The sequence below is a fragment of the Thalassophryne amazonica genome, chromosome 14 (assembly GCF_902500255.1).
Source record: "Thalassophryne amazonica chromosome 14, fThaAma1.1, whole genome shotgun sequence".
NCBI classification, from domain to species: Eukaryota; Metazoa; Chordata; class Actinopteri; order Batrachoidiformes; family Batrachoididae; genus Thalassophryne; species Thalassophryne amazonica.
In genome coordinates this window covers 2643988-2658818 of record NC_047116.1, presented here as the reverse complement: position 1 = coordinate 2658818, position 14831 = coordinate 2643988, and the positions used below count along the sequence as shown (strand labels likewise).

General features: G+C 42.6%; 1 protein-coding gene across 1 annotated transcript in view; it reads left to right on the top strand.

Moving 5' to 3' along the window:
* The window catches only part of ttn.2 (titin, tandem duplicate 2), a 472252-nt gene that overhangs the window by 207162 nt on the left and 250259 nt on the right, over positions 1-14831 (top strand). The window contains 5 exon segments of the mRNA XM_034187115.1: positions 10723-10767; positions 11215-12867; positions 13216-13266; positions 13463-13858; positions 14042-14320. Coding sequence (XP_034043006.1) covers positions 10723-10767; positions 11215-12867; positions 13216-13266; positions 13463-13858; positions 14042-14320 — 2424 coding nt within the window.

Genomic DNA, 14831 nt, shown 5'->3' with positions numbered 1-14831 from the left:
TCAGGATGTTCAGAGAGAATATGAAGTTCAGAGAGAATATGAAGTTCAGAGTGAACATGATGTTCAGAGTGAACATGATGTTCAGAGTGAACATGAAGTTCAGAGTGAACATGATGTTCAGAGTGAACATGATGTTCAGAGTGAACATGAAGTTCAGAGTGAACATGAAGTTCAGAGAGAACAGGATGTTCAGAGAGAACAGGATGTTCAGAGTGAACAGGATGTTCAGAGTGAACAGGATGTTCAGAGAGAACATGAAGTTCAGAGAGAACATGAAGTTCAGAGAGAACATGAAGTTCAGAGTGAACATGAAGTTCAGAGTGAACATGAAGTTCAGAGTGAACAGGAAGTTCAGAGTGAACATGAAGTTCAGAGTGAACATGAAGTTCAGGGTGAACATGAAGTTCAGGGTGAACATGAAGTTCAGGGTGAACAGGATGTTTAGAGTCAACATGATGTTCAGAGTCAACATGAAGTTCAGAGTGAACATGATGTTCAGAGTGAACAGGATGTTCAGAGTGAACAGGATGTTCAGAGTGAACATGAAGTTCAGAGTGAACATGATGTTCAGAGTGAACATGATGTTCAGAGAGAACATGAAGTTCAGAGTGAACATGAAGTTCAGAGTGAACATGAAGTTCAGAGTGAACATGAAGTTCAGAGAGAACATGAAGTTCAGAGAGAACATGAAGTTCAGAGAGAACAGGATGTTCAGAGTGAACAGGATGTTCAGAGTGAACAGGATGTTCAGAGAGAACATGAAGTTCAGAGAGAACATGAAGTTCAGAGAGAACATGAAGTTCAGAGTGAACATGAAGTTCAGAGAGAACATGAAGTTCAGAGAGAACAGGATGTTCAGAGTGAACAGGATGTTCAGAGTGAACAGGATGTTCAGAGTGAACAGGATGTTCAGAGAGAACATGAAGTTCAGAGAGAACATGAAGTTCAGAGAGAACATGAAGTTCAGAGAGAACATGATGTTCAGAGAGAACATGAAGTTCAGAGTGAACATGAAGTTCAGAGTGAACATGAAGTTCAGAGAGAACATGAAGTTCAGAGTGAACATGATGTTCAGAGAGAACATGAAGTTCAGAGAGAACATGAAGTTCAGAGTGAACATGATGTTCAGAGAGAACATGAAGTTCAGAGAGATCATGAAGTTCAGAGAGATCATGAAGTTCAGAGTGAACATGAAGTTCAGAGTGAACATGAAGTTCAGGGTGAACAGGATGTTCAGAGAGAACATGAAGTTCAGAGTGAACAGGATGTTCAGAGTGAACAGGATGTTCAGAGTGAACATGAAGTTCAGAGTGAACATGGAGTTCAGAGTGAACATGGAGTTCAGAGGGAACATGAAGTTCAGAGTGAACATGATGTTCAGAGTGAACATGATGTTCAGAGGGAACATGAAGTTCAGAGTGAACATGAAGTTCAGAGTGAACATGAAGTTCAGAGTGAACATGAAGTTCAGAGTGAACATGATGTTCAGAGGCAACATGATGTTCAGAGGGAACATGAAGTTCAGAGAGAACATGAAGTTCAGAGGGAACATGGAGTTCAGAGGGAACATGGAGTTCAGAGAGAACATGAAGTTCAGAGTGAACATGATGTTCAGAGGGAACATGGAGTTCAGAGAGAACATGGAGTTCAGAGGTAACATGGAGTTCAGAGGTAACATGGAGTTCAGAGGTAACATGGAGTTCAGAGGTAACATGAAGTTCAGAGGGAACATGAAGTTCAGAGGGAACAGGATGTTCAGAGTGAACAGGATGTTCAGAGTGAACATGAAGTTCAGAGTCAACAGGATGTTCAGAGTCAACAGGATGTTCAGAGTGAACAGGATGTTCAGAGAGAATATGAAGTTCAGAGTGAACATGATGTTCAGAGTGAACATGATGTTCAGAGTGAACATGAAGTTCAGAGTGAACATGAAGTTCAGAGTGAACATGATGTTCAGAGTCAACATGATGTTCAGGGTGAACATGAAGTTCAGAGTGAACATGATGTTCAGAGTGAACATGAAGTTCAGAGTGAACATGAAGTTCAGAGAGAACATGAAGTTCAGAGAGAACATGAAGTTCAGAGAGAACAGGATGTTCAGAGAGAACAGGATGTTCAGAGTGAACAGGATGTTCAGAGAGAACATGAAGTTCAGAGAGAACATGAAGTTCAGAGAGAACATGAAGTTCAGAGAGAACATGATGTTCAGAGAGAACATGAAGTTCAGAGTGAACATGATGTTCAGAGAGAACATGAAGTTCAGAGTGAACATGAAGTTCAGAGAGATCATGAAGTTCAGAGGGAACATGAAGTTCAGAGGGAACATGAAGTTCAGAAGGAACAGGATGTTCAGAGTGAACATGAAGTTCAGAGTGAACAGGATGTTCAGAGTGAACAGGATGTTCAGAGTGAACAGGATGTTCAGAGTCAACAGGATGTTCAGAGTCAACAGGATGTTCAGAGTGAACATGAAGTTCAGAGTGAACATGAAGTTCAGAGTCAACAGGATGTTCAGAGTCAACAGGATGTTCAGAGAGAATATGAAGTTCAGAGTGAACATGATGTTCAGAGTGAACATGAAGTTCAGAGTGAACATGAAGTTCAGAGAGAACATGAAGTTCAGAGAGAACATGAAGTTCAGAGAGAACATGAAGTTCAGAGAGAACAGGATGTTCAGAGAGAACAGGATGTTCAGAGAGAACATGAAGTTCAGAGAGAACATGAAGTTCAGAGAGAACATGAAGTTCAGAGAGAACATGATGTTCAGAGAGAACATGAAGTTCAGAGTGAACATGATGTTCAGAGAGAACATGAAGTTCAGAGTGAACATGATGTTCAGAGAGAACATGAAATTCAGAGTGAACATGAAGTTCAGAGAGATCATGAAGTTCAGAGTGAACATGAAGTTCAGAGTGAACATGAAGTTCAGAGTGAACATGATGTTCAGAGTGAACATGACGTTCAGAGAGAACATGAAGTTCAGAGTGAACATGATGTTCAGAGTGAACATGATGTTCAGAGTGAACATGACGTTCAGAGAGAACATGAAGTTCAGAGTGAACATGATGTTCAGAGTGAACATGAAGTTCAGAGTGAACATGATGTTCAGAGTGAACATGACGTTCAGAGAGAACATGAAGTTCAGAGTGAACATGATGTTCAGAGAGAACATGAAGTTCAGAGAGATCATGAAGTTCAGAGAGATCATGAAGTTCAGAGTGAACAGGATGTTCAGGGTGAACAGGATGTTCAGAGAGAACATGAAGTTCAGAGTGAACAGGATGTTCAGAGTGAACAGGATGTTCAGAGAGAACATGAAGTTCAGAGTGAACATGAAGTTCAGAGTGAACATGGAGTTCAGAGGGAACATGGAGTTCAGAGGGAACATGAAGTTCAGAGGGAACATGAAGTTCAGAGGGAACATGATGTTCAGAGGGAACATGAAGTTCAGAGTGAACATGAAGTTCAGAGTGAACATGATGTTCAGAGGGAACATGGAGTTCAGAGGGAACATGGAGTTCAGAGTGAACATGGAGTTCAGAGTGAACATGAAGTTCAGAGGGAACATGGAGTTCAGAGGGAACATGGAGTTCAGAGGGAACATGGAGTTCAGAGGGAACATGAAGTTCAGAGTGAACAGGATGTTCAGAGTGAACAGGATGTTCAGAGTGAACATGATGTTCAGGGTGAACAGGATGTTCAGAGTGAACATGATGTTCAGGGTGAACAGGATGTTCAGAGTGAACAGGATGTTCAGAGTGAACATGAAGTTCAGAGTGAACAGGATGTTCAGAGTCAACATGAAGTTCAGAGTGAACATGAAGTTCAGAGTGAACAGGATGTTCAGAGTGAACATGATGTTCAGGGTGAACATGAAGTTCAGAGTGAACAGGATGTTCAGAGTGAACAGGATGTTCAGAGTGAACATGAAGTTCAGAGTGAACAGGATGTTCAGAGTGAACAGGATGTTCAGAGTGAACATGAAGTTCAGAGTGAACAGGATGTTCAGAGTGAACATGAAGTTCAGAGTGAACATGAAGTTCAGAGTGAACAGGATGTTCAGAGTGAACATGAAGTTCAGAGTGAACAGGATGTTCAGAGTGAACATGATGTTCAGAGTGAACATGAAGTTCAGAGTGAACATGAAGTTCAGAGTGAACATGATGTTCAGGGTGAACATGATGTTCAGAGTGAACAGGATGTTCAGAGTGAACATGAAGTTCAGAGTGAACATGAAGTTCAGAGTGAACATGAAGTTCAGAGTGAACATGATGTTCAGGGTGAACATGATGTTCAGAGTGAACAGGATGTTCAGAGTGAACATGAAGTTCAGAGTGAACATGAAGTTCAGGGTGAACATGAAGTTCAGAGTCAACATGATGTTCAGAGTGAACAGGATGTTCAGAGTGAACATGAAGTTCAGGGTGAACATGAAGTTCAGAGTCAACATGAAGTTCAGGGTGAACATGAAGTTCAGGGTGAACATGAAGTTCAGAGTCAACATGAAGTTCAGAGTCAACATGAAGTTCAGAGTCAACATGAAGTTCAGGGTGAACATGAAGTTCAGGGTGAACATGATGTTCAGGGTGAACATGATGTTCAGAGTGAACAGGAAGTTCAGGGTGAACAGGATGTTCAGAGTCAACATGAAGTTCAGGGTGAACATGAAGTTCAGAGTGAACATGATGTTCAGGGTGAACATGATGTTCAGAGTGAACATGAAGTTCAGGGTGAACATGATGTTCAGAGTGAACATGATGTTCAGGGTGAACATGATGTTCAGAGTGAACATGATGTTCAGGGTGAACATGATGTTCAGAGTGAACATGAAGTTCAGGGTGAACATGATGTTCAGAGTGAACATGAAGTTCAGGGTGAACATGAAGTTCAGAGTGAACATGATGTTCAGAGTGAACATGAAGTTCAGGGTGAACATGAAGTTCAGGGTGAACAGGATGTTCAGAGTCAACATGAAGTTCAGGGTGAACATGAAGTTCAGAGTGAACATGATGTTCAGGGTGAACATGATGTTCAGAGTGAACATGAAGTTCAGGGTGAACATGATGTTCAGAGTGAACATGAAGTTCAGGGTGAACATGATGTTCAGGGTGAACAGGATGTTCAGGGTGAACATGATGTTCAGGGTGAACAGGATGTTCAGAGTGAACATGAAGTTCAGGGTGAACATGAAGTTCAGGGTGAACATGAAGTTCAGAGTCAACATGAAGTTCAGAGTGAACATGAAGTTCAGGGTGAACATGAAGTTCAGGGTGAACATGAAGTTCAGAGTGAACATGAAGTTCAGAGTCAACATGATGTTCAGGGTGAACATGATGTTCAGAGTGAACATGAAGTTCAGGGTGAACATGAAGTTCAGAGAGAACAGGATGTTCAGAGTGAACATGAAGTTCAGAGTCAACATGAAGTTCAGAGTCAACATGAAGTTCAGGGTGAACATGAAGTTCAGGGTGAACAGGATGTTCAGAGTGAACAGGATGTTCAGAGTGAACATGAAGTTCAGAGTGAACATGAAGTTCAGAGTGAACATGATGTTCAGGGTGAACATGATGTTCAGAGTGAACATGAAGTTCAGGGTGAACATGAAGTTCAGAGAGAACATGAAGTTCAGAGTGAACATGAAGTTCAGAGTGAACATGAAGTTCAGAGTGAACATGAAGTTCAGAGTGAACATGAAGTTCAGGGTGAACAGGATGTTCAGAGTCAACATGAAGTTCAGAGTCAACATGAAGTTCAGGGTGAACATGAAGTTCAGAGTCAACATGAAGTTCAGAGTCAACATGAAGTTCAGAGTGAACAGGATGTTCAGAGTCAACATGATGTTCAGGGTGAACATGAAGTTCAGAGTCAACATGATGTTCAGAGTGAACATGAAGTTCAGAGTCAACATGATGTTCAGGGTGAACATGAAGTTCAGAGTCAACATGATGTTCAGAGTGAACATGAAGTTCAGAGAGAACAGGATGTTCAGAGTGAACATGAAGTTCAGAGTCAACATGAAGTTCAGAGTCAACATGAAGTTCAACCTTAAGTTTGTCTTTTCTATGTCACCTTTTGCTTAGTCCTCATTGGTCAAAATGATTATATAAAGACTTTGTGAGCATGAGTGAAACAGGACCACATTTATTAACTGTCTCCTTTTTTTAACCTGCTGCTCATTTGTGATGTATCTGAGAAGAACAAGTCTGAACAATGTCTGTATTCTCCTTTTTGTTGGTAAGGTTTAGCGACTGTCTCTTCTCCTCCACGCTTGTTTATTTCTGGCACCATTTTTGCCCATGTGCTCCTCTTACTGGCACAGAATGTTACATACAGCTGTGAAGAGCTGGTGTTCTTTTTTGGCATTTTATCTGTGCTTTTATCTTTGCTGAAGATCTTTGCTGAATTCTTTCCAGCCATGAAAGTCCAAGAAGCTCCCAAAAAGCCTGAAGTCACTGACAAACCTGAGAAAGTGGAGAAAAGAATTTCATTACCAGAAACTCAAGCAGGTACCTCAGATACACTGTTCCAGAAACTAACCACCTGGTAATGTGTACAAATACTTTCCAGTACTTCACTTTTCTCTTTTTTCACACTCAAAGTCATGAAGCCTGTTCTGAAAGCTGAAGAACCAGCCATGAAAGTAACAGAAGAAGAAAAAGTCATCACGTTAGAGGTCTTAGCGCCACCGACAGGTAGAGGAATGTTAAAAGCTCTTGGCACTGTGACTGTATACTAAATCCCACCCACTTGTTTGTGGTACTTGTCAATGTGATGTTCTTGATCTGGTCCTGTTGACTCTCTTGGATTTTGTTCTTCATTACTCACATCATGTTTCAGTTGCATTAATGATCTTCATTCTGTTTTGTTTCATGTAACAATCTTCAATTTCATTTGTTTCATGTTTCATGCCTGCTCCCAGACCACCAATAACCAGCAAAAATCTATTTAAGCATAAAAATTCAAAAAGAAAAAATAATATAGCACCTTCAACTGCACCACAGACTAAAACAGTTAAATGTGGTCTATTAAACATTAGGTCTCTCTCTTCTAAGTCCCTGTTAGTAAATGATATAATAATTGATCAACATATTGATTTATTCTGCCTTACAGAAACCTGGTTACAGCAGGATGAATATGTTAGTTTAAATGAGTCAACACCCCCGAGTCACACTAACTGTCAGAATGCTCGTAGTACGGGCCGGGGCGGAGGATTAGCAGCAATCTTCCATTCCAGCTTATTAATTAATCAAAAACCCAGACAGAGCTTTAATTCATTTGAAAGCTTGTCTCTTAGTCTTGTCCATCCAAATTGGAAGTCCCAAAAACCAGTTTTATTTGTTATTATCTATCGTCCACCTGGTCGTTACTGTGAGTTTCTCTGTGAATTTTCAGACCTTTTGTCTGACTTAGTGCTTAGCTCAGATAAGATAATTATAGTGGGCGATTTTAACATCCACACAGATGCTGAGAATGACAGCCTCAACACTGCATTTAATCTATTATTAGACTCTATCGGCTTTGCTCAAAAAGTAAATGAGTCCACCCACCACTTTAATCATATCTTAGATCTTGTTCTGACTTATGGTGTGGAAATTGAAGACTTAACAGTATTCCCTGAAAACTCCCTTCTGTCTGATCATCTTAATAACATTTACTCTGATGGACTACCCTGCAGTGGGGAATAAGTTTCATTACACTAGAAGTCTTTCAGAAAGAGCTGTAACTAGGTTTAAGGATATGATTCCTTCTTTATGTTCTCTAATGCCATATACCAACACAGTGCAGAGTAGCTACCTAAACTCTGTAAGTGAGATAGAGTATCTCGTCAATAGTTTTACATCCTCATTGAAGACAACTTTGGATGCTGTAGCTCCTCTGAAAAAGAGAGCTTTAAATCAGAAGTGCCTGACTCCGTGGTATAACTCACAAACTCGCAGCTTAAAGCAGATAACCCGTAACAAATATGTAGGACTGCTTTTTTGCATTTACGCAATATCTCTAAAATCAGAAAGGTCTTGTCTCAGAGTGATGCTGAAAAACTAATTCATGCATTTATTTCCTCTAGGCTGGACTATTGTAATTCATTATTATCAGGTTGTCCTAAAGGTTCCCTGAAAAGCCTTCAGTTCATTCAAAATGCTGCAGCTAGAGTACTAACGGGGACTAGAAGGAGAGAGCATATCTCACCCATATTGGCCTCTCTTCATTGGCTTCCTGTTAATTCTAGAATAGAATTTAAAATTCTTCTTCTTACTTATAAGGTTTTGAATAATCAGGTCCCATCTTATCTTAGGGACCTCGTAGTACCATATCACCCCAATAGAGCGCTTCGCTCTCAGACTGCAGGCTTACTTGTAGTTCCTAGGGTTTGTAAGAGTAGAATGGGAGGCAGAGCCTTCAGCTTTCAGGCTCCTCTCCTGTGGAACCAGCTCCCAATTCAGATCAGGGAGACAGACACCCTCTCTACTTTTAAGATTAGGCTTAAAACTTTCCTTTTTGCTAAAGCTTATAGTTAGGGCTGGATCAGGTGACCCTGAACCATCCCTTAGTTATGCTGCTATAGACGTAGACTGCTGGGGGGTTCCCATGATGCACTGAGTGTTTCTTTCTCTTTTTGCTCTGTATGCACCACTCTGCATTTAATCATTAGTGATCGATCTCTGCTCCCCTCCACAGCATGTCTTTTTACTGGTTCTCTCCCTCAGCCCCAACCAGTCCCAGCAGAAGACTGCCCCTCCCCGAGCCTGGTTCTGCTGGAGGTTTCTTCCTGTTAAAAGGGAGTTTTTTTCTTCCCACTGTTGCCAAGTGCTTGCCCACAGGGGGTCGTTTTGACTGTTGGGGTTTTTACGTAATTATTGTATGGCCTTGCCTTACAATATAAAGCGCCTTGGGGCAACTGTTTGTTGTGATTTGGCGCTATATAAATAAAATTGATTGATTGATTGATTGATGTATAATTTTGGAACATATCTGATTGCACTTTCTCTCATTTATGGATGTCTTCATATTGATAAGTGTAATTTATGTAAGCGACACGTGACCGAGAGAAAGAGAAGCACACACACAGGTCTGTGTCGCTGCATCACTTTAGCACTCGTCTGCACTTTCATGTGGTTTCAGATGGAGTAAATGAAGCACTTCTCTTTCATCAGTGATGCACTTTGAGGTCTGAGTGCTTTCTGATGCTGCTGTGAGTGTGTTTATGAATGGACCATTAGAGAAATACAGGAGCTGCTGAAGGCTGGTCCTCCTGACACAGTGATGGAGATCAATGATCTCCAGTCAGCTCAGTGTGATTGTCATGGTGGTGAAGCAGCTACGGGTTAGAACAGTTTCAAGCTCTGTGGTATCAGAATAAACATCTTCTCATGGGTGAAGATGTTGTCTTCTGGCACTGCATCCATTTGGGACACAGAAATCATTCCAACAGACCAGAAGAATGAGTGTTTTCTCAATATGATTCAGTCCAGGCTGCTTATCAGCCAGAGCAACTACATTTGTGCTCAAAAGTTTACATCCTCTGGCAGAATTGTTGATTTTTTTTTCCATAAATATGAATGATAACACAGTAACGTGTTTTCCCTCATGGTTTGTGGTTGGGTGAAGACATTTATTGTGTTTCCTCTTTTTAAATCATAATGACAACAGAAACGACCCACATGATCATAAGTTTCCGTCCCCCTGTTCTTCATACTGTGTGTTTCAGTCTGTTGTGGTCGAGGCTCTCTGATGGTGAAGCTGCCACTCAATATGTCTCAGACTTTACTGACATCAGTTATGAAGAAATACAAACAGTTTGACACTCTGTGGTCAATCTGTGTGGAGCAGACAGTTCTCAGAAACTGAAGAAGAGTGAGGAAAGCCACCAAGACACCCTGACAACCCAGAAGTTCCAGGCTTCTGTGACTGGAGACATTGTGCATTTTGTATCAGCAGTTATCCAGCTTCATGTATGACGTGCTACAGAGGAGCATTTTCTTCACAAGAAGACCTGAAAGTTTAGCTGCAAATTGCCAGAAGGTCCATCTGAGGTGTGAGCCTAGATTTGATCTGTTCTGGTGAAAGAACATCCTTCTCCACTCTACTAGAGTGACCTCTGGGATGTTTTTGGTGCCACTGGAGTAACCTTGTGCTGAATGAGTGGTTTCTTCGGGGACTCAGTTCAGGTGTTCCACTTGAATCCACTGTGTTCCACTGTGAATGAACATCACCTCTGACACTGTGCCGTGGTACTGAGGACCCCAGAGATCGGATGGTGGCTGAGGAGACATCCACATATCACCTAAGACAGACTGATGGCTCCTTCTGGAGACTGAGAACACCCAGTGATGTGACTGCAAGACCCGGTGCAGTTCTTTAGGGTGCTGACAACAGGAATGTGCAGCATCACAAAGCACTCTTTGACCTGATGAAATATGTCAGTCTGGGGAGGTGGTGGCCTGCAGCCAAAGGCTCCTCCCTTTGATTTCCCCACCAGGCACCTGACATCAGTGTGTGTGTGTGTGTGTGTGTGTGTGTGTGTGTGTGTGTGTGTGTGTGTGTGTGTGTGTGTGTGTGTGTGTGTGTGTGTGTGTGTGTGTGTGTGTGTGAACGTGAAACATCATTGTAAAGTGCATGAGCGTCTGCATCAGATGGAAAAGCTGTAGACATTCAGTCCATTCCTCTTTCTCATTCTCTAATGGAGGAAATGATTTGTCATAACTGACTGTTTCTCTGTACCAGATGAAACAAAGGGACCTGTTCAAGCTCCGGGAGGCGTCCAAAAAGGTAGGACCACTGATCATCACCTACGTTCAGCACACTGTGCTTGTTTTTATGAAATTATATATTTACAAAGCTTGACCTGATCAGGTTCAGGAAGCTAACTTTACATCTGTTTGCTAAAGTCCAATCATTCCTGAGGCTACTTTGAGTCAAGTCCCATAATCCTCAGGTCCTTTTCAGGTCCAGCCCAGTAAGACTCAGACTTGGCCAAAGTGTTGATGGTCTGGTTTGGACCTGGGCCTGTGTGCCCCCAGTAGATTTAGTATTTGTCTTTTCTCACTTCAGATTTTGTTTGTATGTGGTTGTTTTTGGATTAGCTACAGCGTGAAGCTGTACTTTTAGCGTTTTCCTTTTGCTATTTATATTTGTTTTCATGTCTATGTGAATGTTCGTACCAACTATATGACCACTGATGTTTCAGTAAGTAATTTCAGACCTTTGCTACCTCAGAAATGTTTCTGGCCAAAAAAGATAAAGTTCAGTTGGAAGAACATGTGACATTTGAGATTCCTACTGTGAAGAAAATAACCAGAGTAATGAAGGGGCTGGAAGAGGAGCAGAAAATGATCAGACTGAAGAAGATTCCATCAGTTCCAACAAAAGAAGCTGAAGAAGAGCTAAAACCACAGAAAGTCACAAAGACCACAGTGTATGATGTAGAAGAACTTGTCCATACAGAGGAGGCTGTGGAGATATCAGTCGCCACCAGGAGAACCGTGGAAGAGAGGAAACCTCAAGAGAAAGCAGCAGTGCAGAAAAAGCCAGAAGTTAAAATGCTCAAGGACAAGGAACCCAAAGACATTCCTAAAGACTTGTGGGCCCACCAGAAACATTTCCCCAAAGATGGGAAACCACAAGATAAACTCCCTCTGAAGAAAACTCCCAAGGCACTAAAGGAAGAGGAAGCTGCTCCTCCTAGTGCAGCTTCAAAGAAAGTGAAACTATTGCCATCAGATGAAGCTGAACAAGAATCATTGAAATTGAAACCCTTCAGAAAGTACAGTGAGCAAGCAGAAGAACCAGGCAAAGATAGAATAGAGAGGCCAGACAGGGATGCTTTATCTTTCCCCAAAGCAGACAAGGTCACTCCAGTGGAAGAGGCCAAAGAACCTGCCAAGAAACCTGAGAAAGAACATGTGGAAATAAAGGAGGCACCATCCAAGGTACGAATACCAGCAGATAAAAAGAAAACTCCAGAGAAAGAGCCTGAGGAGGATAAGGTACCTGCCAAACCCAAGAGGATTTTACGACCAGAACACGAGATGGAAAGTATCAAATGGAAACCCTTCTCTAAGCCTTCCAAAGATGCAGAAGAGCCTGAGAAGAAAGCATCAGAGGAAAAAGAGAGAAAGCCTACAGATGTCCTACATCATATTCGCACAAGTCCAGATGAGCAAGCAAAGGAACAGGAGCCTGAGGCTAAACCGAAGGTACTTGAGCATCCAAAGCCTCCTGAGAAGAAGCCTGAGAGGCTGAAAGAGCCTGAAACAGTGACAGTGGAGAAGCCTGTGGCTCCAGCTTCTGTTAAGGAACCTGAGAAAATTGCTGATGAACCTGAACCTTTGCAAATTAAAAAGGGCATCATGCCAAAGGTGAAAGAGGCGAAGGAAGAAGTGGCTCTGAAGCCTGTGGATCAACTCAAGAAGATTGAGAAGAAAAAGACACCATCTCCTAAAATTGAGAAGCTTAAAGAGATAGAGGTGGCACCTGTTGAGAGGAAGCCAAGCATTGACAAAGTCAAAAAAGGTCTGAAAACCATTTCACCAAAAGAACCTGTTGAACCTATAACTCTGAAGAAAGTTCCAAAAAAGCCATCACCAGAGGAGGAAAAGCTTTCAGAACCAGAAGAAAAAACTGCTAAGGCAAGGATTCCTTTGATCAAAGAGGTCTCTCCTGGAGCTGTGCAGATGAAGAAAGTGGCTACGCAGCCAGAAGAGGAGGTTTTTGAAGAGGAGCATGAGAGAGAAGCTGAGCCTGGTGAAGAGGAGGAGGAGGAGGAGGCCTGGGGCTGGGAGCTTGTTCCCCGGGAAAGTTATGGCTCAGAAGACTGGGAAGGTGAAGTGGAGGAAGGTGCCGTGGAGGCTACAGGGGTGACCGGGAGAGGTGAGATGGTGCCAGCCCCAAAATACTGTGTGACATCCAGGGAAAGCCTTTTCCACCCTTTGAATAATCTCCACTCATTCCCTCCACGTTGTGTCCATCGTAATCATCTTGACCTCATCTAAACTCTTTGTCCTGCACTTATGTTGACCTTCATCACCTCATCTTCATGTCTGCTTAAATTCATTGATGTCTGTCATTTTTCTGTCCATTTCTTTATCATTTGCTTTGAAGACAGTAGGTTGTCATCTCTCACATCGTCTTTGTATTTGTTCAGTTTTCCACGTCTAATTGTTTCCTAGTTTGTGTCATGTTCTGGCTGCTTATTTGAACCTGTGTTTTTCTGAACAGAGGGACAACCAGCAGAAGAAGCAGGAAGAGGCCGAGGAAGAGGCTTAAGACGTGAGTCTGAATTATTCCTTCAAATATAGGTTTGGTTTTTGGGGACAGAGTTTATATTTGAAACATTTTAAAACTCTACTCTTTTGTTTTCCATGTTTTTGTCGGTCCTGTTCTTGGACTTTCTTTGAGTTTCTATGTTCTGTCGCTGTCCTCGGTGCTTCTGTGTGGTAACATTTGAGTGTTTTTTGTATTTCAGCCAAACAGACCCCATCCCCTGGAGAAGGTAGGGGGCGTGGCTTAAGGCCCGGTGGAAAAGGCCCGTCACCACCAGAGGATCCTTTTGGAGGATTCAAACTCAAAGCCGTCCCACTGAAGTTCATCAAGAAGCTTAAGGACATTGTACTCCTGGAGGCGGAGTCTATTGGCTCATCAGCCGTCTTCGAGTGCGAGGTCTCGCCTTCCACCACCATCGCTTCTTGGATGAAAGATGGCAGCAACCTGCGTGAAAGCCCCAAACACAAATTCACTTCTGATGGCAAAGACCGCAAGCTGCATATTATCGACGTGCAGCTGTCTGATAGGGGCGAGTACACCTGTGTGGCCAAGAACGCTGGCAAGGAGATCTCCTGCTCTGCAAAGCTGATCGTTGAAGGTAGTTAATGCTCTGAAACCTGACAAGCATTCTTGTCCTTTCCTGGAAAATGAATCGATCAATGATCAGTGATCTTTTCTTTGTGGTGATTGATTGTCACATACAAACTGATCATGAACGTTGAATTTATTTTCTGATGGTCCACGATGGGAAGCTTCTCATGTTAACACCATGTGCTTGCAGAGCTTCCTGTGAAGTGGATCAAGGAGCTGGAGGAGGAGACTTCCGCTCTGAAGGGTCAGCCTCTCTACATCACCTGTGAGCTGAACAAAGAAAGAGACGTGGTGTGGAAGAAGAACGACCAAGTCCTCAAGCCAAAAGCTGGGAAGATTCAAATCAACATCATCGGCATGCAGCACGCCGTCACCATCCAGAACACCACGGAGGAGGAGGCTGGAGTCTACACGTGTGAGGTGGCCAACCAGGAGGACATCAAGACAAAAACCAACGTCAAAGTCATCGGTAAGCAGCAGATGGCGCTCATGCATTCTCTGCGCTTTGGTCACAGCTTCACTTACTTCTCACCGCGCTGCAGCCTGACAGCCAACCGCTGACGCCTTGCAGAGTCTCTCTGGTCACAGCCAGTGAAGCTCCTCATGTCAGTGTCTTGGTGGCTTCCCTCAGTTGTACTAAAATTTTGTTTGATTAGTTTCACAACACAACTGATAATATTTTTTAGACGAATTCAACATCTTTATTTCAATGTTGTGAAACAAAAGTAGTTCAGAAGTTAACTTGATGTTTAGTTTAGTCCTCACCAAGTGATTTCATCAGTTAAACAATTAACCCAAAAGCAGGCATAGGGCTGTCGAGCAGGTAGCTCAGTGGATCAGGAACCCATATGTAGACATGGGTTTGAATCCTGCTTGTGCTACCTGTTGGTGTCTTTGAACAAGACACTTCATCCACATTGTCTCGGTTCACCCAGCTGTAAACGGCGTCTGGCCTCAGCTGGGAATGTAGCTGCTGTCAC